Consider the following 22,854-nt stretch of genomic DNA (forward strand, 5'->3'; position numbering starts at 1 on the left):
TGTTATGTTGGCTTTTGTTTTTTTTTGGGGGGGGGGGCAGGAATGTTTGGGGGGGTGTTCTTTGCTTTAAGTTCCCCTTTTCAGAGTTTCTCTTACGGTTTATTTTTGGACAAGGATGTTGAGATACCATATTCTTCCTATACCGGTTATTGTTTAGTTAAGTCAGAGTCAGGTATGAAATGGGCTAGAGAGAGAGTATCTCAAGTCAGCCAAACATCTTTTCTCTCTATGTGGGAGAGCCAGTTTTAATGGCTTTTCATGGTATGGTTTTAAGCGGGGGATCATATAAAATGCTGCTCTTCAGATTGCGTGTTGGAATTCCTGGAGTTGTTAAGAGAAGGGAATTAAGTGAAATCATAAATGTGGTGTTTCTGACTGATTGTAAAAGTGAGAAGAGAAGTTTGAATGAGACAGTGGTGTTTCAGTTGCTGTGTTAAGAAAATGCTGGTAGTGTATGTACCATGGGAAGCTCTATCCCATAAATGTAATATGCGTAAAATTATGGGATGATTTCTAGAGGTTGTAGTAATACGTTTGGCAAATCTAAGTTTTACGGTTGTAGGATAGGAAACTCTTAATTGTAGGCATGTCACTGTTTCATAATCTTGAGAGGCTATGAGGAGGAAATGACAAGTTTAGTTTGGGAATTGTGGGCTGGAATGCCAAATGTATCTGTTTTAACCCTCGTGTAGCAGTTATTTTTTCAGGTTTGTATGTCTCTTCAACTAAAACTAAACATAGCAGCATTATGCAATCTAGTAAATTGTTGCTACCTTCAGTGAAGACAGAGGCCCAAGGCAACATACTGTAAGTCCTCTTTTCCTTAAAATTCATACTCTCCTGTGCTGCTTTTTAAATTTGTACTCTTCTGAGCTGCTTTTTAAATTAAATCCCACCAAACTATACATCCAGATATTCTCATAGGCAGATGTCTAACTTACTATTCTGCTTACTAATGAACTGGGTTTCTGTGGCTAATGGGATTAATTTTTTTTTAGTTTTCAAGGTAGCAGAAATGGTGGAAATTCTTCCTACCATTACTTCCTCAAAGTTACTGCTGTTAAGCTCTATGTTTTTAAAACACTATATCCTTTGTCTGTTGGGAATTAGCTCTGTAGTTCATGCTTTTCATGATTTTCTACCATCTAATCATTAATGTTGTGGGTTTTTTTTCATAACAAGCGTAGGAAACTAGGAAACAGGATGGGCAATTTTGGCCCAACAAACCTATTCAGTTTTGAGCTGAAGCCCCTGCCAGCATTTCTGAAAATTAAAACAATGTGTTTTTTAAATGTTTTCTCTATAATATTTGTGTACACTCTTATCTTCTAGACAAAAAAGACAGTCGTGATTATGACTGTTGTATTTACTGTGGCTGGTCCGCCCTAGAGGTTCTATGCATTCCATGTCACATTTGCAGCCTATATTTTCTGTTGTTCCACTATTTTATGATCAGGCCCATTATTAAATGATTTTTCAATGCTAAAAAAAAAAAACACCAAACCTCTTGGTAAATCAGTTGTATTCTGTTTTTGCAAAATGGTTTTCTTCTCAATAAATTTACAGTATTAGGCTGCTATTCAGAATTCCAAGATCTGGGGCAGGTTTTTCTTTCTTTCTTTCTTTCTTGGGGTTTTTGTTTGCTTTTTTCTCTCTTTAGTTCATAGCAATGATACACTTTATAATTTTTTCCTTCCAAGACTTAGGTACTTAGGAATTCTTTCTGTGGAAGAAGATTAAACTGTTTAACCTGTTTAACTAGGCATCTGTGACAAACATACTGAAAGCTCATAGACTGGTCTAAAAGTGTTACAGTCTGGTAGTTTATAAAGTACATATTTTAGAGAAAAATGAAAATAGATGTTACAGAAGACACAAAATTAAAGGTTGAGATTTGCTGTGGCATTTCACTTCTGCTTAAATTTGCATAAGTATGCACACCTACAGGGTTTGTGCAACGCTAAGGAATGTATTCAAGTGCATTTACTACTTCTTGCATATGTTGATAAGCTAACAATAATGTTTTATATTAGCTTTACTATAGTTAGTACATTAAGGGGTTGGTTTGTTAAATTAAGGGATTGGTTTGTGTTGCTGAAATGCTTCCCTCAAGAAGAGCAAAGACAAATTACACAAACTTTGGGTTTGGTTTGAATATTTCTGGGAAGTGGGACTAACATCTCTATTTTTTTTTCCGAAGCATCCTACAGCCTAAAGCAAAGTTTTACTAAATCTTTAAAATGAGATTTTTAAGAAGGAGAATTCACCAGAATTAACACTATCATTGGGAGGTAGGCATTCCAAGATGAGCAGTTTAAAGGGCAGTATCTTTTCTAGAGCAATTTAAACCACTAGTCCTTTGGACAGTGCCTTATCCTTAATAAAGGCATAGGCTGTGCGAGGTTGTTTAATCAGTGTGTTATCTAAGATAAATTTAGCTTTTTGGATAAAAGTGTGGTGATTACCTGTTTTGTATTGTCATGCCTGTCTGAATTATTGACTCTCCTTTTTACACAGCTAAGATGCTTCTTAGATGACCTAATTTGTATTGCTGTTGCACATCAAAAGCACTGTCACCCACCTTGTATGGGTGACAACTGCATCTTTAATTACGGGCTTTTGAAAGAGTGCTTTAAGCTGAATTCAGGCTCTTTTCACTGGGAGATTAGTTCATATCTTAACAGTGCAGTCCATCTGGATGTTTTTGTCTTTGCCCAGTTGCATCTCTTGAGCATGTAATAGCAATTTTCAGTTTATTGGAGAGGAGAAGGTAAAACTCACAAGCATGCAGTTTAAAAGATAGTGCTTCCCTTTGACAGATTTAGTCTGTTTTAGCCAAATAAGTGAAAGACCAAGTTCACCTCTGAGCTGAAAAACAGTAGTATTTTTGTAATTTGTTTAATTTGTTGTCTGTTTCTTTGCATTATAATGTACGCAGTGGTGTCACCGTCAGTGGGACTGCGTACCATTTTGTTAGGAGTTTTAGAGAGAGGCTGTTGTGCAGAGCTGTTTCGATGCTTACAAAGATAGTGTTGCATTGACACTTTTGGTCTGATTATTACTTGCGCAGTATGTAGGCCTTTGAGAAAATGATAAAAACAATACGCAGTGTGCAAATAAGGCACTCAAGAACACTAAATAATGTCAAATTTGTACTCTTAGGAACTGAGCTCAGGGTTGTAAAATGTTTAAATGGTTATTTTATGGTTTCATATTTCATTTAATTAACAGTATTAAAACAAACAGTAATATATGTCTCCACAATTTATTTACACCCACCAATGAGGAACATCTCACTTCTAAATTAGAATTTGGATCAAGTTTCTGTTCTTAAAGTTGGTTTTGGTCTTAAAACTGGGGAGACGTGTGGCACCTCTGAGAGATGATGGAGGTATATTAAATAAACAGTTTGCCCATTTTCATGGAGAAATGAACCGACAGTTTTTCCAGCCCATTATGTACTAAACTGTGATTAAGATATGAGTGATTCTTAATGGAGAACGTGACTTTATTCTTATAGTTTTCCCGCTTCTGAACATTGAGCTCTACTGTTTTTCAGGAGTGAGTATGAAAGTTCTTCAGACCTCTGTCCTTACAGTCTCATCGCTCTCTTTCTTTTTCTTTAATGGGTATATAATTTTTTATTCTTTTGTTTGGTGTAATTTTTATTGCTGAGCAGAAGACTCGTGTAAAGTTCAAGCCTGGATATGATCTTGTGCATCTTGGTTAGAAAAGCATAGAATGGAGGTATGTGTACTTGATATAACCAATAGCCACATGTCTTTAAAGGATTATATTTGTGTGTTAAAGAAAGTGAGACTGGCACTAGATATTTTGCTGAGTAATTATAGATATTATGCACTATTTCCCAGAGTTTGTGTGCATGTGGATGAAACGCAGTAATTTTCTTTGAAGATTTAGGGGTGTTCAAATCTGGACTTAATACAACTTTCACTGTTTTAGCAGATAGAAATAGAAGGCAGTTTTGAAGTAATCTGATACTAATAGGTAGTAGTGTTTGGCAGGCCTTGGAAGGTATAAATTATTTAATTTTTGGATTTAAGCCCGTTGAAAGTGCTGAAAAAAAGTTGCATGGTATATTATATGTGTATTGAAGACATGGCAGAAAAAATAAAATCCACCCTTATGGAAGGAGAAGTTCAAAAAGAAGGCAAGCACTTCTGTTTCCTTATAGACACTAGAAAAAAAGTCTTAGGGTTCCCAGATGTTCTTAATAAAGACTTTCATCCTGGTAGCAACAGGATAATTTTGCAGTTTTTAAGCTTTTAATATCATTCTGAATAAGAAATGAGAATTGCATTATTTTCATAATTATTTCCCAATTCTCCAGTATAATTTCAGACCGAGTCAACCTATTCAAATTTATCCTGGTGCCTAAGAAAGTTTGTTGTGGATTGCAAGGGGTACCCTCTGCTTTCAGAAGTAACCAGTGCTTTTTCAAACAGAGTTGCATTCTTCTCTGTTGTTAGCTGTGCCTATTCAAATGAGGATAAAGATTTGAGAGGGATTTTTTTGGCTTTTTTTTCCATTTTAAAAATTCACCTCTCTCTGTATTTTTGCAAGTAAATCCTCATATTTTCTTGATCTGTTGCTGCCTTTACAGGTTGGAATTAGCAAATACCTTCTGGTGAAATTTCTTTGAATATTGGAAATAGCTTCCTTTGTACCGAGTCATGGCCTGTGTACGTACAAATAGTAATGTAGGCCTCTCTGTACTGAGAATTTATGTTACACAAATACTGTAGTCAAATGAAGCTCCCTGAGAACACCAGTTGGTCTAAAAGTTTAAAGTCTCTTACTTCATTATATTGCTAATTATTTCTTTCATCCATGTCTTGCTGATACCTTTAATTTAGCATGAAAATGGGTTTGTGTGATATGTGGTTGCATTTCTAATTCTTATGCCATTTTTCACGATCTACGGCTCTTCACCATGTACCGTGGCAAAAGAGCCTTATAATATGCAGTTCAAACACATTTGAAATTGAGACATTATGTAAAGTTTCCACCAACAAGGAAATACTGCTTTTGTTTATTTTGTTTGAATTCCCTTCCCTGAAAAACCTGCCAAAAGCTCCTGGGCAGAGTGTGGTAGCAGACCAGAAGTCCCCTGTGGAAGTGATCTATTAATGTTAATTATTATCTTTTGCTTAGAGAACTCTGAACAATGTTACTTTTTATTCTTAGTCAACCTATACAGCAATAGCATGGTTCCCTGTTTTTGTTTTGGTTTGGTTTTCTTTTTTAATTTTGATTTTGCACAAAGATAAAATTTGTAATAACACTGACACTGATCAGTAGAGGATGTTTTTTCAATAAACTACACATCTAAATTTTCTTGAACTAGGTGTCTGGTTTCCTAAAGGGTCATTGAAGTCAGGAGAACAAGTCAGGAGAAAGCTACAGTATTTACACCAAGTAGCCAAATTACTGACAATCCTGCCCTCAACAACCTTGAACTGAAAAAACCAGTAAGGATGGGTGTTGGTTATACTAGACTTCTTGCTTGTGTGACCTGAACAAAACTGAATGTTATAAGTGCTGTTTCTGTTTACACACTTAATTTTGCAATTTCATTTTCATATTGCCTCCATGCTGCTTTACCTTATAGTCTGAGTAATAATCAAGGGGTAGCTGATAGTGCCCGCAGTAACTTGATCTTTTTCAGTCTTTCATGTGCGCTGGTACTGTGTGCTGCACATTTGAGTGGGATATGTGAGTTAAAACTATGTGACATGTTCATGTCTGTGAACTGAGCTGCAAAATAATTCTGCAGCTGTGCGTTGCCGCATCTGAGAGCTTGCAAAATGAAAAACTGAGACAGCATATTACAGAGTAGCTTCCAGTTTTGCTTTCAAACAGGAATTCAGCCTGCCTTTTTTCCTGAAGGAAAACTCAGTGCATGGCAATGAACTGAAGTGCTCTTTGCTTGCTTTCGATATAAAAGCACTAGCGTGCTTTCATCTCCATGCTTAAAACTCTTCAGCCTCTCTCCTGCACTAAGTGAGAATTTCTTAATTCCTTTACTGGGAATACAACTTTTTCCATAAGCTTTGATAAAATTAGTAAGTTTATTCAAAGAGAACTGTTGTAGAAGAGAACTTATTTAAGGGTTTCCAGTGGTGCTTACTATTGTGTCTACTTGAGCAGCCTGTGTGATTAAATTTAGTATATTACTGTCAGATGAGTAAATAAATATCCATGTTTTGTAGATGTGGAACGGAGACACTGACATTATGTAAGCAAGTGACAGCTGGGGACAGAGTTCTGAGTTATTTCTGATCCAGACTACTGCCATAACCGCAGGATCACCATTTCCCCTTTCAGTTCTTTTTTGATTTTCTGCATACTTTCCTCTGTAAGGTTTTTTCAGATAGTGGATAGAGTATATTGCAATAAAGGAGATGAGAATCAGTCAGCCCCTTTGTGGTTATGCTGAAGGTACTATATACTGGCAAAAAAAAAAAAACATGAACAGGAAAAATAGCAGCTCAGAAGTCTTACTCATCTCACAATGTGTTTCTGATCACTTAAGCTAAACAAGGAAAAGAACATAGCCTATGTTTCTGTTGGAGAGGTCTCAGAAAAATGATAAACAAAATTAGACTGAAAAATTATACCTTCCAAGTCAGCCAAAGCATGAAGGTATCGGCTTGCTGTTCAACCTTAGATATCCTTAATAGTCTGAAGGTCTTAGGACGCTTAAAATAATGCCTGTGTCCTCTTCAAACTCTAGTTTGGTAACTGTTCAGATTCTTCTGTAACATCTGTGATTTCAACAGGTATTCTACACCTGCCTTTCACAGAACAGTTCCTGCAGGGTGCTAAAATAAAATTTATTGTATGTCAGCGGAGAGGTTGAATTTGATATTAGTTGCAAGATGACCTCATTCCCGGGGGTAGAAAGAGAACCAGTGCACTGAGGGAAGAAGGTGTTAAGGAAGTCTGGTAGATACCTGTCCATTCTAGTTGCAGGTTTGTAATAGAAAAAGTATTCATCAGCCACTACCAAGGAAACTGAGTGTGTCAGAATATACTAGTTTACATAGAGTTTAGACCCCCTGAGTGGTGTTCTACAAGAAAGCCAGAGAGGAACTCTTTATTAGGGAGTATAGTGACAGGACAAGGGGTAGTGGTTTTAAACTAAAAGAGGGTAGATTTACATTAGATATTACAAAGAAGTTCTTTACTCAGAAGATGGTGAGGCACTGGAACAGGCTGCTCAGAGAAGCTGTGGATGCCCCATCCCTGGAAGCATTGAAGGACAAGTTGGATGGGGCTTTGGGCAGTCTGGTCTGTTGGAAAGTGTTTCTGCCCATGGCAAGGGGGTTGAAATTGGATAAGCTTTAAGGTCGCTTCCAACATAAACCATTGTATGATTTCTAAAAGAATCAGAGGTTTGCTAGTTTAAGGTTGTTAGTTCGTAGGAAAATACTTGGCTGAAGTGTTGTCTGAAAATGTAAGCTTTTTGTTATTACTGGAAGACAACTGTGTTCTGTTACAGTGTCTCAGATTTTCATTTATTCCTTTTAGACATTTTCATCATTTACAGTAATCCATCCACTCTGCCTCCTGTTTAAAAAAAAAAAAAAGGCAAATAATGTTAGATTGTCACAGAAGATAAATTCAGATGTTTAAGTTAATGTAACTCATGGTACCTCACGTTTCTATCATAGGTTCAAAAGGGGAAAAGGATAATATCAGGCTTTTTAGTGATCAGGTGTGTAACAGCAGGACAATGTTTGAGGGATGGTGTGCTGGTGAGGGCTTTCACTCTGCTCCACGAGGTACTGGGTACACTGCAGTGCATTTGAAATGTTTATAGACCGAGGCACGCTGTTTGAGAAATAAACAAGAGGAACTAGAACCTTTGTCTCAGTTGCGGAGGTACAACATCATTGGCGTAAGTGAGACTCGGTGGGAAGAGTCCTGTGACTGGAGTGTTGTGATGGGCACTTACAGGCCCTTCAGGAGAGAGAGACAGAGCAGGTGAGGTGGAGGGGTAGCATTGCATGTAAAGGAGGGGTTGGACTGTGCAGCACTTGCACTTAGGAATGATGTGGTTGAAAGCCTCTGGGTAAGGATTGGAAGAAAAGCTAATGTGGATGTTGTTGTGGGAGCGTACTATAGATCACCAAGCCCGAGTGATGACACTGATGTATTATTCTATAAAGAATTAAGGGAAATCTCTAGATCAGTTGCCCTTGTCCTTATGGACAACTTCGGCTTCCCCGGTGTTAACTGGGACTATCATACAGCAGACACAAACAGGTCCAGGAAATTCCAGAAACATGAAATAACCTTTTTTTGTTTTATATAGGTACTAAAGGAGCTGACTAGGAAGGATGTTCTCCCAGATCTGTTGTTCATAAATAAAGATGGTCTTGTGTGTGAAGTGATGATGGTGGTTGTCTTGGCCACAGCAATCATGAAATGGTTGAGTTTAAAATCCTTTGTGATAAAAAGCTGTCAGCAGAGCTACTGCCATGGATTTTGAGAGAGCAGACTTCAGGCTGCTCAAGAAAATAGTAAGGTACCCTGGAAATCTGCTTTTGAGGGTGTTGGGGTCCATAAATACTGGTTACTTTTTAAAAGACATCTTTTAAGAGTGAAGGAGCAAGCAATTCCTATGTGTTGGAAGTCAAGCAAGCAAGGCAGAAGGCAGGTTTGGCTGAACAGAGGTCTCCTGAAACTTAGGCAGAAGAAGAATATGTGTTGACTTAAGAAACAAGGTCAGGCTACACCGAGGGACTAGCGAGATGCCAATTGCCACTGTAGGGAGAAAACTCTTACAGCCAAAGATCAATTGGAGTCAAAGCTGGCCAGTACTGTGGCAGATAACAAAGGGTGGTTTTTAAGTATGTTAACGGTTATAGAAGGACTAAAGAGAACGTAAGTCTGTTGTGCTAATGGGTGAAGTTAAAGCAGGGATATTTAATGCCTTCTTCACCTGTTTTTAGACTGTCTGGTAGACAAAGGGAAGGCAGTGGATATGTTTGATTTTATTATTTTATATTTATTTTATTATTTTTTATTTTATTATTTTAGCAGAGCTTTTGATACTGTCTCTCACAGTATCCTGAACAAAATGTCCAGCCTACAGCTAGATATGTACACACAATATTGTGGGTGAACATACAGCTGAAGGGTCAAGCCCAAAAAGTTATAGTAAAGGGGGTAACATTAGGCTGGCAGCTAGCCATTAGTGGTGTTCCCCAGGGCTTAATTTTAGGGCCTTTTCTCTTCATTGTTTTTATCAACGACCTGGACTTAGTAAGTTTGCAGATGATAGTAAATTTGGAGGAGCCCTTGATTGCCGTAAGGGCAGAGAGGCCTTACAGAGAGATCTTGATAGGTTAGAGCACTGGGCAATCACCAACTGTATGAAATTTAACGAGCAAATACCAAATTCTGCACCTGGGACAGTGTGTTCCTAGTGGTACGTGTAGTCTGGGGGACAAATGGCTGGAGTGCAGCCCTTCAGAAAGTGGTCTGGGAGGGTTGGTTGATGGTAAGCTCAATATGAATTGACAGTGTTCCCTGGTGGCCAAAAAGGTCCACCATATCCTGGGGTGCATCAAGCACAGTACTACTAACTGATCAAAAGACGTCACGGTCCTACTATACTCAACATTGGTGCTGACTCACCTTGAGTAGTGTGCAATTTGGGGCTACACAATATAAGAAGGATATGCAAATACTAGAATGCTTCCAAAGGAGGGCAACAAGGATGGTGAAAGGACTAGAGGACATGACTTATGAGGAATACTTGGTTTGTTCAGCTCAAAAAAGAGGAGACTGAGGGTTGACTTCATTGCTGCCTGCAACTTCATCCTGAAGAGTAGAAAGCGAGGTGCTCATCTCTTGACCGGTGAGAGGATGCAAGGGAATGACTTAAAGCTGTGTCATGGGAAGTTCAGGTTGGACATTAGGAAAAAGTTCTTCATTGAATGGGTGGTCAAGCACTGTAACAAGCTCCCCAGAGAAGTGGTCATGGCCCCAAACCTGTTGGCGTGCAAGAAGCGTTTGGACCAGTCTCTTAGGTACTTGGTTTAACTCATAGGTTCTGTGTGGAGTCAATTGGAGTCAGTAATCCTCATGGGTCCCTTCCAACTCAGAATGTTCTGTGATCTTATGATTTTTCCCATCCCACAGAGAAATTGTTCCCCAGAAGGCTGGAATTTAGTCTGTGTCCTTCCTGTTGAGAACTGCAGGAGGAACATTTTGTGGAGGATTAGCCACGAGATGGCAGTGAAGCAGGTCACTGACAGCTACTCAGAGAAGCAAATGAAGTAGATGAAGGAAGTCAGCAGCATGCTTCTCTAGTCATAACAATGTTGGAATCTTTGCATGAAGTAATTTACTGAATTAGGAATTTTTCTCCAATTTTGAAGCTGGTTTCTAATTAACTGCTAATGTCTCAGATCCCCCAAATTTTCACATTATTTAAATTGAATTTTCCTAATTAGGGCCACTAAGCACTCTTAGGTCAGTCCACCTCATAAAAGCCCTATCTTGTTGCCTATGTTCCCTGACTTCTATATGTTATATGGACCCGAACATAGGAAGTAATCTGTTTTATACAGAGCTGCATAATTCCAGTTTGGCTTCTTTTAATCCCTTGTAGTGATTTTATATCATAGCTGTTTGTTACATGAATCCTTAGTGGTAATTAGTCTTGTAAATGCTTTCCTAACTGTAATTTTTAATATAAGGCTTCTCCCTCAAGATGCTTAACTAGAGAGACAGGAGCTTTTGGTGAACAAGTTATCTCAGGGGGGTTCTTTCAGTTTGTCAGAACTAGGTGGCAGTCCTGTTGGGGAGGGGGAATCCATATTTTCCAGGGTGGAGGGGAAATATAAATCACCGTGTGGTCTGTGAGCCAGAGGATAAAGAACTTGCCCAGGATTTAAGTTAGATATTTGATAAAATTTTCTTTAAAAAGAAATTGGAGTCGTACCCTTTCCCCTGACCACGAGTACAAGTAAGGTGCCTGGAGTGCTACAGAGCATGACTGTCTTACCCCATTTAATAATTTATTTTCATAAAAACAAACATTTACAAAACAGAAATTTTGGGGTTCCTGTCTATTGCTGGGTGAACCTAGCCACTCTGGGGAGTCTGTCTTTCTGTCTGTCTGTCTTTTCTGTCTGTCTTGATTCTTATCATTACAAAGCACAAAACTGAAGCCCAAGTTGGAGAAACCTTGGGAGAGCTGAGTTTTGACTGGATTAGCCTTGAACTGAGTGAAGCTGGCCACTTTCTGTCCAGTGTCCCGGCCGCTGCACTGTGGGAGACTGCAGAAATAGATGCATGGGAAGGTCACCCCAAGTAGTGAAATGAAACAAAAGGAGTGTACAGTTTGTTGGTTTTTTGTTTGTTTTTTGAGGGTGGGGATTTTGTTATTGTATGCTCAGTATCAGAAAAAAATATATAATTTGGCCACCAAAAGTATATTGTTAGAAATAATGTGTAAGATAATACTATGTTGAGAAGATGGCACAAGGTGACTAGCTGCAATTGAAGATTCCTTGTCCATGTGCCTTAAAGACAGCTGTAGAGGTGGTCTCCCCCCTGTGAATAAAGGAAAGCTTTAGTTTTACTCTGAGGTTCCCCGAAATACGTAGTGCATTAAGGGTTGGACCCTATCTGAAGCAGGTGGCTGGATGGATTTCATGGCGTCTACTGAACTAAGACTAACCTAACTTTTGTGTGTCACAGGAGGGAAATTGGGGGGGGGGCAGACACAAATACGTGGATTTTGTAAGCCTACAGTTACTTAAGGGCTGATGCAATCTACTTGTGGGTTAGAAAACAGGAGGACAAACATGGAGAGAAGTGTATATCAGTGAATTTCCTGCAGCATGGGGATGTTACACCCATTGCGGGGAAATTGTGTACTCATGAGAGGGTTGCCTGTCTGTTCAGGGGTTGCCAGGAGCCAAGTCAGCCCAGTGTAGGGAATGCTGTCCTCACTTGCTCTCCACAGTTCTTAACAGTGGAAAATCACTGGGAGACTGGATCACCCTTGCCAAACTCCTCTGCCTGTGATGTTTCTGGAATGATCTTTGCCCTAGTGCCTTTCAGTAGGAAAGCAACAGAAGGCAGGGGAGAATTTGCCCTTGTTGAGTTTCCCACTTGCCTTAGACCCACTGACAAATCGCTTTGAGTACAGACTTCTGTGTTCATAGAAGCTGGTTTAGCTCTAAGGGGGAGCTAACGCAAAAAGAAAAGCATCAAAATCCATGCTGTACAGAAGAAACTGTGTGTGCTCTACATCAAAAAGGCAAAATGTCTCTAACTAAATAGATGATAAAATAGTTCCTTGATAAGCAGGGTTCTTTTATAAGGACAGTGACTGCTGGCAGTTATCACTACGTGAAGGTTAGTGTCCTTTAACAACTGGGAGCAAAGTCCATTAGGAGAGGTCTCAAAATACCAACAGTTGGGCTGCACTAGTGCTCTGGTCGGTTGGAGCTGGAACCGAATTTTGGAGAGATGGGGAAATGTTAAAGGTCTAAGGACTGAGGCTTGACCACTTCGGCAATGTGGCTTTCCCCAGAGCAGCTGGCACCGGGGTGGGGGGTCTTAGTGGTCCTCATCCAGCCTGTGTACCACGCGTGCACGTAGGCAGCAGAAGGCCGTGCTTTTTGCAGCTCTTTTGAGGTTTGTGTCCTTCTTTTCTTAGACGTCGTTAATTAAAAAGCAAGACAAAAACCCAACCTCAGGCAGCCTCCTAAGTACATGTTTGTGAAGGCCGTGCTGTTACGTCCCCTCCCTGCCCACGCCCTCCGCTTGCAGACTTTGAACGAGCTCGGCTTTGCGCCCCCTTTAATCGCTGGTGCCTCCCGTACAAATTACACGTTCTGCAAAACCCAAGATACCGCTCCGCCGCCGCCCCGGGAGCAGGCGGCGGCTCGGGGCGGGGACGTGGCCGCCGTGTTCCCTGCGATCCTGCGGCGGGGCGGGCGCCTAAAATTAGCCCGGCTGCGGGCAGCGCCGGGCCGGCGGCGCCCTGGGCGAGGCGTCGCTGTCCCGGCTCGGCAGAAACGGAGCGTCCCGGGGAGCGCGGGGGGGGGCCCGGCCCTCGTCCCGCCCGGGCCGGGGGCTCTGAGCCTCCGTCGGCCTGGGGAGGCAAAGCCCCCAGAAGTGCTCGATTACAAACCCGCAAATTTGCCCATATCTAGGAGAGAAAAAAATAGTCTGCTGCTTGCTGCTGATGTCCCCAGGCACTCGGAGCAAAGCCCGGCCGCACGCCCGCGACGTGCGGGGGGGGTGGGGCTGCCGGCGCCCCCGCTTGCGGGAGGGCGTCGGTAAGGGCGGGGCTCTGGCGGGCACCGCCTCCTTTGATATGCGCCGGCGTGGCTGCTATTGGTTGTGCGGGCGGTGACGTTTCAGGACTGCGGTTGTCCCGTGGAGCGGCGCCGTGCCTCTGCTGCGTCGCTTTAAAGGGGCCGCGCTCGCGGCAGTCCCGGCGTCGGCGCTGGCCCCGAGGCGCTCCCGAGCCGCCGGTGCCCGGCTCCGATCGCGGCGGGTACGCAGGTCTGCTAGCGCACCTACGGGCACCGGCGGGACCCGGGCGCGCCCGGGAGGTTCCGACCCGGTAAGGAAGGTCTGGGGGCTGATCGAGCGTGAGTCGGCACCGGAACGGCTGGCGCCGGGACCGGGAGGTGCCGACCCCGGTCGAAGGCTCCGAGGGCCGGTGTACGGGGGAGGCTGGTGCCTCCTCCGGGAGGTGCCGATCCGCTGGGACTGGTGCCGGTGCCGAGAGGTGCCCGCTCGGTAGGAGTCTCCGACGGCTGATGCTGGTCCTGGGAGGCACCGATCCGGTGGGGCTACCCGAGGACCGCTGAGGCTGGTGCCGCTCCCGGGAGGTACCGGTACCCGGCAGGAGCCTCCAAGCACCGATCACGCGTGAGTCAGCCCTGCTGCGGCTGTCGCCGGTACCGGCGGGTCCCGAGGAGCGGCCACACGGGAGCTGGCACCGGCACCTGCCCTTCTCCTTGGCAGTGGGCAGCGGTTCGGGACACGTCGGTCTCGGACTCGGAGCAGCGGCCGCTGTCGGTCCCGGCGGGCTGGGTCAGGCAGCGCTCCCGGTACCGCCTCCCCCGGGGGCGAGCCGTGCCCGCCGGCCCCCGGGGACGTGTGTGCCCAGCGGCAGCAGCGGCGCCGGGCTGGGCTCTGGGAGCTGATTTTGGACTCTGCAAAGCGGCCACCATCTGTCCGGATCTGGCATTTGTCAGCTCCCAAGTGCAGCGTTTCAGGGCCAAAACAACCTGCTTCAGCTTTTTTTTTTCAGAGTCGAGGAGGCAAAGAGCGGTGCTTTGGCCCTGACGCTTGTTTCGGGAGCCTTTGGCTGGGAGCACGCTGTGTTTTGCTTCCTGCTAGACAGAGGGGGGGAGAGGGGGGAAAGAAAGGAACATCCCATCACCCAGAGTGACTGGAGTGTCTGCCATGCCCCATCCGAACACATGGGAAGGGAGCTGGGAGGACAAGTCCTGGCCTCAGTGCCTGCAGGGAAGGTGTTTTCCTATTTGCTCTTGCAAAGGGAATTCGGGGAGTAGCGAGAGCTATGGGGTACAGGATGCTGTGGAGGGGAGAGCAGGAATTAGGCACCACGCTGTGCAGATGGGGTCAGGGCTGGCTGAGATGTGCTGCTCTGAGCTCCAGTGTTTGGTATTTTGTTACTGGTTTGCTCATTACCTTCTGTTTCAGGAGCTGTTTAAAAAATGGGCCGAGCCAGGGACACAGGAAGGTCTGGTTTAATTCCAGGAGCAGCAAAACTGTCCAGTGATCCCAATGACATGTTCGATGGTGTTGGCGTCTGTGCTAGAGAGGAATATTTTCCTCTCCTTTGCTTTTGGGGCAACAGGACTCTGTTTTTCCTTTCGTACTGTTCTAGTGGGTGGTCAAACAAGTCTTCCAAAGGTTAGTGGTTGGATTTTGAATTTAAAAAAAAAAGGTTGTACGCTCCAGAAACATCAAATGGTTTGATAAGCGTAAAAACATCAAAAACAGAGGAGCAGATGAGCGGAGTAAGCAGGGTGATTAAAATCTGCTTGAGGGACTGTTCTTACAACTGGGAAATGCCCCAGTGCCCCATTTGCTTTCAAAGCTCAGAAGTACCCAGCTCTGAAACCAGGTGCTGATCCCTGTCCACGCTCGCACAGGGCCTGATCCTGCAGCAGAGGGTGAGCGTGCAGCACAGTGCTGCTCTTCTCCCTGCAACTTGTCCTGCATTGAACCCGTTATGGGATTAAGCCCTAAATCCCATGGCGGGGCGGAGTTCCCCTGGGATGCACAGCAGTAACTAGTCTGTGGAGATAACAAGGGCGGCAAATACTGCTGGTTTCCAGTCTTTCCACTCTGGGCCTCTGTGGGGCAGAAGGGTGCCTGAGGATGACTGGAGGGACAGAAAACATCAAGATTTTAGGGATAAACTACCCTGGGAAATTCTTCTGTCAGTGACACCAACAGCTCACTGCTTTTATCAGGTGTATTTTGACCCTCATCCTGAATTGGTTGTTTAACCCTTTGTGTTTCATTTTCTGTTTCAACATTCAGGCTTTGAATAATGTTAGGAAGCACAACCACTTTTATTTTATTTTGGAAGGACTTCTTTTTTTACAGAAGGTGGAAGGACACTCTTCCAGGAAGCAGCTGCCCGGTGAGTCATCTTCATGTATAAATAGCTCTGGTGGGAGTGGTACCATGGCTTGCTGCTTCACGGAGCCTTGAGGTGCAAAGTTGTGGAGGGATTTGGTCATCCCCACCACCACAGGGGAAGCCTGGGCTGCCCCCCAGCCCATACAGAGTCAGCTGTGCCCACCCTGACTGCTAGCACCACAGCCTCCCCATGCTCCTGGCTGTATTTGTCAGAGTACTTCAGAGCTGGGACATTTTTTGAGTATTTTGTCTTGTCTCTACTGCCTTCCACCTTGTGGCAGAGTCTGGGTTTAACGTGGCTGTTGCCAAATATTGGAGTGTAGCTACAGTTCACCCTGGTTATCTTTAGATGGAGAGAAAGAGCATCAATTTCTTAAGATCTTCTAATTCTGTTATCTCATGTTTCCAAATTGTAAGGAGAAAACAGCACACAGGAAAAACATGATTTGTCCAGCCTTACCCTGAAGGCCAGCAGTGAGAAGTCCCATCCTGGATCTTTATTCACAAAATAACGCTGGCTTAGATTTTATTTCCTCCTCTCATACAAGTAATGTACATACTGATGCAATTAATAGTGGTGTCAAGGAGGGCTGAGATTGGAAGAGGCCTCTTGCTGAAGCATGGCAGGGACACTCATATCTCCTGCCAGTAGATGGGGGCAGCAAGAATCCAAGTTGACACTGAAAATGGTCCAGTGGTCTCGTGCTTCCGCCACAACCCTGCACGGTCCAGGAAAGGAGAGTATTTGCTCAGAGCAAGGGGTGGGATATTTCATTGTCCCCAGATGCTTCATTTTCCTGTCTGCCAGATTTCATCTCTGAACTTGTCTGCAGGTGCTCAAGTGTGTTGGAGGGACCTGGATGGGGGATGCTGCTGCCTGAGCACTCACCTCAGACCCCTGGGGCTGGTCTGAGGCTCTTCAGGGTAACAGGGACGTCACTGCAGTGTCAGTGCTGGCAACACTGGGAGCAATGAGCCTGGTGGAACAACTGATTTTTGTTTTCCAACTGATGGGCACAGCTAGATTTATCCCCAGTGGGGCTATTGATGTCCATGGCACTTCAGTGAGAGCGAAGTGATGTCTTGGAGGTGGGGAGAGAAGGAAGGAGCTTGCAATGGGGCAAATTCACATGAGACCTGGGTGGCTAATGCTCCTTCAGACCTCATGCTGGTCAACTTTAAAAGGATGCCACGCTAAAATGAACCAACCTGGCTTTTCTCCAGCTCATAGATTTTTTTGTTTTTGTTTTGTTTTTTTTTGTTTTCAAATATTTATAACAAAACTTTAATTTGGGAGAGATGACTACATATAAGGGGATTGGGGAACCTCAGATGACAAACACTAAAGGGACTATAAACTACTATAAGATTTCTATAATATCTATGTTCAACCTCATCTGCCCATGTGTGGTATCTGTTGAGATCTGTTCTGTTTTCTGTTTTGCAAAATACAAAAATCTTAGACCCAAGAAAGCTCTTTCAGGAGTCAGATAAGCTTGTCATAGCCACATCATCTCTTATAGCTGCCTGTAACTGCTGTCATCCATGGGGGCTTTAACCAGCTGTTCTAGGGCTCTTTCCACGTGCCTGTGACTTGCTACCATAATGCATCCTTATGGTTTGAACCAAAATGATTTTTTCACTGTTGATGCCACTTTAGAATTTAAAGAAAAAAAAATGCAATTACTCTTGCACACACATTTAATACTTTTTTTCCTGTTTCTTTTGATTTGGACCTGAAAATCACAGTGACTGATTTCACCTCCAGGCTGTCTGTAACTTCATTTTGTTTCAAATACTGTCTGTTAATAAGCATCATCTTTTGATGGAAAATTTTAACATAGAAGTTAGTTTGGGCAACCTGATCTAATGGAAGGCATCCCTGCCCATTGCGGGTGGGTTGGAACTGGATGATTTTTAAGGTTCCTTCCAACCCAAACCATTCTATGATTCTGAGTAACTAGATTTTGGTTTGAAGGTTTCATAAGAAGTTTCTTTTACAAAATTTCAAGCTGGGGTTTAATTTTGAGTGACCACTTTCTTTTGCAGTGTGCTACATTTGCTTTGCAGTTATGTTTTGTTTTAGTGGATTCAGGAACTGTTTGTGGCCAAAATAGCCTGATGCTAGACTTAAAACCAGACACATCCCAAATAAATCACCTTCAGATGACAAACTTCCTATTGTGATGCTAATATCAAAAAAAATTGAAATCCTCCTAGCTTCAGCTAAGATGAGGTACTAGCAAACAATTAAAATTTCCCACTTTCCAGTATGTTTTTCCTCATTCTGACTGTCTGCCAAAGTTCCCAGACAGGTTGATCTGTGAGGTTTGGCATTCTGAGCTTTTCTGTCACTCTGTTTTTATCACTATGGACCACAAGAGGTCGGCACAATTCAGGCAAAGTAGTCTGGGACCTCACTTTGCTCTGGGGTAGCAGACTGGCATGTCTTTACTGGAGCTGCCTGAGCCTTTTTTCATTCCAAGATAATTATTCCCTTTAAAAATAAAAATAAAAAATAAAAAACTACCCAAACTAATTATACTGGAAGAAAATCAGGACAATCACGGAACAGGACATGTTGGCAGGCCATATTGCTGAGCTGGGTCCTTTCATATGTGGCAAAGCCTGAGCACTTGGGAGAATTAAGGGGGCTCAGGTGCATGCCCACTCACCCTGCTCTCTACAGAGTCATTTAGTTGTTTATTTCCTGGTATAAAAGGTCGCGAGCTTGGAAGCTCACTGCAGGCCATAGACAACTCAGCGCACCACTCCACGTTGGCAAGCTGGAGCCGCATGTTTCTGAGTGCATTGTGACTTCTGATGTGGTATCCGAAGGTGACAGACAGGGAAAACAAAGTGATTAACCAACATCACCCTTGTGGTTTGCAGTGAGGAGACCAGCACAGAGAGCCCTAAACAGGACCTTCATCAAAGCGGTGCTTGGAGAGTGATGGTCTTAAAATGAAAAGGTGCTGTGAGGGTGTTGGGCTGCCATGCCTGTTTAAGGTCAGTGTGATTCTCATCTGTTTTGACCTCTCTGTCTCTTCTCAGGGTCAGGGAGCAAAAGTAAAGTATCTGTCCTGCACTTCTCTTGACACACATGAGATGTGCACAGAGAGCAGCTGGGGGCAGTGAGCAGATGCTGCTGGGTTCAACACTGAGAGGCTGGGGCTCTCCGGCTTCCCACATTGTCAGCAACGTGGTTTTACTTTGTTTTTAGAGACAGGCAGGCCCCAGCTCTGAGTTACCCTGGGCCTTTTGGGAGTCCATGGTGCCTGCAGAGCCCAACCCAGAGGCAAACCACGTCCAGGTAACAGAGCAAAAATTAACCTGCAAAGTCTTTTCCTCTTAGGAAGAGCTAGACTTGTCCTTGAACAGGTGAGCCTATAAGAAGGAGCAGCAGGAGGGGTTTACAGGGACACAAATCCCTTTTTGCAGGTGTGACAGGAGTGGGATGGGGAGCAAACTTTCCTCCGTCCCCTCCCCAGGACCCTTGCTGCACATAAACTCCCCAAGGCTCATGCTGTCCATGTCCTTTGGAAGGACATGTATGGCAGTAGCTTAGCACACCAACCACCTCGACTGCAGTAAAAGAATTAGCAGTAGCAAAATGATCTCTCTGTAGGAAGGATAAACACCTTAGAGTTAGGGCTAAGGTATGTCAGCAGTGGACTACCCACCCCTCCCCCAACCCTCAGTGGGGTTAACAAGCAACATGGCAAAAGACAGGCAATGATAACTTAGCTAGGAAACATTGCTCTGTGGAGTTGGCAGCCTCTTGCTACTGTGTTTATTGCCCTCATTGTGCTGGGTCCAAAGCAAAGCACCTCCCACTAACTGCTGGGCTTTACTCTTCCACCTCACAGGGTGTTGGTATGGCCAGCTCCCAGCCTCCAAAGTACCTCCTCATCTTCGACTTTGATGAGACCATCATCAATGAGAACAGTGATGACTCCATCATCAGGGCAGCACCAGGGCAGGCACTTCCAGAGCACATCCGGCAGACCTTCTGCGAGGGTTTCTACAATGAGTACATGCAGCGTGTCCTGACGTACATGGGAGACCAAGGTGTCAAGATGGGGGACTTCAAGACTGTATATGAGAACATTCCCCTGTCCCCTGGCATGCCTGACCTCTTCCAGTTCCTCTCCAAGAACCATGAAGTCTTTGAGATCATCCTCATCTCCGATGCCAACATGTTTGGCATTGAATGCAATCTGAGGGCAGCTGGTTTCTACTCTCTCTTCCGCAAAATCTTCAGCAACCCATCCGGCTTTGACAAAAGGGGGTACTTCACCTTGGGGCCCTACCACAGCCACAAGTGCCTTGACTGCCCAGCCAACATGTGCAAACGCAAAATCCTAACAGAGTATCTGGCAGAGAGAGCCCAGGAAGAGGTGGAGTTTGAGAGGGTCTTTTATGTGGGAGACGGTGCCAATGACTTCTGCCCTTCTGTGACTTTGACTTCAGCTGATATTGCTTTCCCACGGAAGGGCTACCCCATGCACCGGATGACCCAAGAGATGGAGAATAAGCAACCTGGAGCCTTCCAGGCCACTGTTGTTCCCTGGGAGTCAGCTACAGAGGTCACCCGCTATCTCCAGGAGGTCCTCAAGAAGTGTTGAAGATAGCTCAAAAGAGGCTTGTTTACTATAAGCATCTGGGAAAGGAGAGTCCTGGAGGGTCAGGTCCTGTACTCCATGCTCATCTGGCACTACTCACTGGGACTCCGATTCCTGGGCTGCTTTCCTGCCTTCCTCTCCACGCTCCTTTCTCCCCGGTGGTAAAAGCACTTTCTCTACCCCCCCCCCCCCCCCCCCCCAGCCTTTCCCTTTTCCATTGCCATGTTGAGATGACGCCTTCTCTATGCAGCTTGGACATCAACTCCAGTGTCGGTGCTTGACAACACTAACAGTGTGGGGTTTTTTTCCCCTTTTGACTTCACAAGAGCAATTCTTTAAAATCCAGAAGCCAGCTTTCCTGAAGGCTGAGCCCTGCACATGCTTCCTCTTGACTTCACCCTGCTCTCCTCCTGCTCATCTTTGCTTGCCACGCAGAAACTGCGTGCTGTCACCTTCAACCTGATGCTCTGAGGGCTCCTTGCCTCTTCAGGAAGCTATTAGAAATCTAATCCATGAAATTTGTGCTGCCCAGGCTCCACAGCTTGCCATGCACCCCACACCTTCCTCAGCTGGTGAGCCTTTTGCTGGAGTTAATTGTTGCTTAAGACTTTATTTTCTGGGGGGGGGAAAAAAAAGACTAGCAGAAAGCCTTGTGGAAAGGTGGTACCTTGAAAAAAAAAATTTATATATATATATATTTTAATCTCTCCTATGAAGAAAGGCTGAGAGAGCTGGGGCTCTTCAGCCTAAGGAAGAGAAGGCTCCAGGGTGACCTTACTGCAACTTTTCAGTACTTAAAGGGGACTTATAAAGAAGATAGAGAGCAACTTTTTGCTGAGTCAGATAATGACAGAACAAGGGAGAATGGTTTTAAACTAAAAAAATAAAAGAGAGGGAGATTTAGATTAGGTGTTAGGAGGAAATTCTTCACTCAAAGGGTGGTGAGGCACTGGAACAGGTTGCCCAGAGAGGTCGTGGATGCACCAACCCTGGAGGTGTTCAAGAGCAGACTGGATGAGGCCCCAAGCAACCTGATATGGTGGGTGGCATCCCTGCCCATGGCAGGGACGTTGGAACTGGATGATCTTTAAGGTCCCTTCCAACCCGAGCCATTCTATGATTCTATGATTCATTAGCTCCCATTGCCCCCACCCCACTTTCCCAGGGTATGGGCACGAAGGCCATGTCCCACTACAGGGAAGAGGACCTGACTTCACTTTCTTCTTCCACCCACTGCTTTCACTTCCAGGGCAGAAGGTCCCCTGCATTCTTGATGCAGACAGGTTCCTCCACACTGAGCCAGTCTTACCAGCTGTCTACTTGCATTTGCTGAATCATATTGACTCCCCTGTGACCTCAGGTGTGACCTGGTCAAGAGGTGCTGAAACTCCCCCCCAGCTGGAAAGGGAGGTGTGGTGCTTTGGCATTTCTCCTGGTACTGGATCCCTGGAGGCTAAACCTTCTGTGCCCTCCTGCCCTACTGCAGTATTAATTGCCCCTTCTAATTGCACTCTGCAGGGGGGACCTGCAGCATTTGTTGCTCTCTGGTGTTGGCTTTTCCTGGATTTATCCACAGCCTTAACGGCCCCAGAGGGTGATTTGTAACTACTCCAAAGCATAGAAATCCTGGCAACAAATCTGAGCGGTAAAGAAATAACCAAAGCAGCCCTGAGTTGTTCCTCATTTATGTAATTTTTCTCTCTCTTTGTTCTTCCTCTTCTGGACACTGTTCAACTGTGTGGAACTCGAAGCCATGGAATTAAAAAAATACATATATATGTATATATATATATCTATATATTACAGATACACAGTTTATTTTTATCCAGAACGAGCACCTGGGTGTGAAATGGCTGTGAGGTGCATGTACATGGCATTTCTCTTCCTTGGGCTGCTGAAGGAGGCAGAAGGGGGGTGGGGGGGATGGGGGGCAGGGATGGGGGGAATGGGGCTGGGTTACAAATCGTGTTCTGCAGATTGGGCCTCTTTTGGCTCGGCTGCTGCCCCCCCTGCCCTCTCCCCGTTACTCAAGCAGCTGGGCACAACGAGCATTTTCCTTGGGGTTACTGCTAGAGTGCTTCTCTCCTCCTTGCACCCATGGTCATTCATGATTTCTGAGCTTTGGTTCTGCTATACCCTGGGGCCTCCCAAAGGGCCAGGAGCATCACCAGGGCTAGTCCAAGGGATTTCAGGCTTGCTGCCCTCCACGTTTCAGGCAGCATGAGGGACAGCTGAGTTGCCCTAGTGCTGAACCTTCACCACATTATCAGCAGTGATTTCTGGTGTAATTAAAAAATAAAACATGGGTGAGAGAGGTGCAGGGAGCAGGCAGTGGGGATGCGCTTGGTGCTGGAGGCTGCCAGGGTGCAGCAGTGAGGGTAGCAGCATCTGAGATGGAGCCCTAGCATGGCTGCCCTTGCCATGCTGCAGCAAAAGCTTTGAGCTGTGCAGAACACCATGTGTGCAAAGCCAAAATTCAACGGCATAGCAGAGCCCTCCCCATCTCTTGGAGCCTGAGCATGAGTGGATGCAGCTGAGCTGG

The 22,854-nt window shown here is 44.7% G+C and overlaps 1 protein-coding gene across 13 annotated transcripts; it reads left to right on the forward strand.

Moving 5' to 3' along the window:
• Window positions 1-13,318: 13,318 nt before the first annotated feature.
• Window positions 13,319-22,102, forward strand: PHOSPHO1 (phosphoethanolamine/phosphocholine phosphatase 1). 13 transcript variants are annotated; one of them, XM_050715502.1, is made up of 5 exons: window positions 13,319-13,334; window positions 15,586-15,688; window positions 18,580-18,696; window positions 18,911-19,000; window positions 19,557-22,102. In XM_050715502.1, exons 3-5 carry the CDS (start codon window positions 18,652-18,654, stop codon window positions 20,313-20,315), a joined length of 894 nt encoding a protein of 297 aa, XP_050571459.1. In that variant the 5' UTR covers window positions 13,319-13,334; window positions 15,586-15,688; window positions 18,580-18,651; the 3' UTR covers window positions 20,316-22,102. The 13 variants fall into 13 exon arrangements, with proteins under 13 accessions (XP_050571459.1, XP_035427378.1, XP_035427381.1 ...); XM_035571484.2 differs by lacking the exons at window positions 13,319-13,334; window positions 18,911-19,000 and adding exons at window positions 13,430-13,624; window positions 14,737-14,949; XM_035571477.2 differs by lacking the exon at window positions 13,319-13,334 and adding an exon at window positions 13,438-13,624 and having other exon boundaries at window positions 14,737-15,688.
• Window positions 22,103-22,854: the final 752 nt, after the last annotated feature.

Source organism: Cygnus atratus, chromosome 25, assembly GCF_013377495.2.
Source record: "Cygnus atratus isolate AKBS03 ecotype Queensland, Australia chromosome 25, CAtr_DNAZoo_HiC_assembly, whole genome shotgun sequence".
In the NCBI taxonomy this organism is placed as follows: Eukaryota; Metazoa; Chordata; class Aves; order Anseriformes; family Anatidae; genus Cygnus; species Cygnus atratus.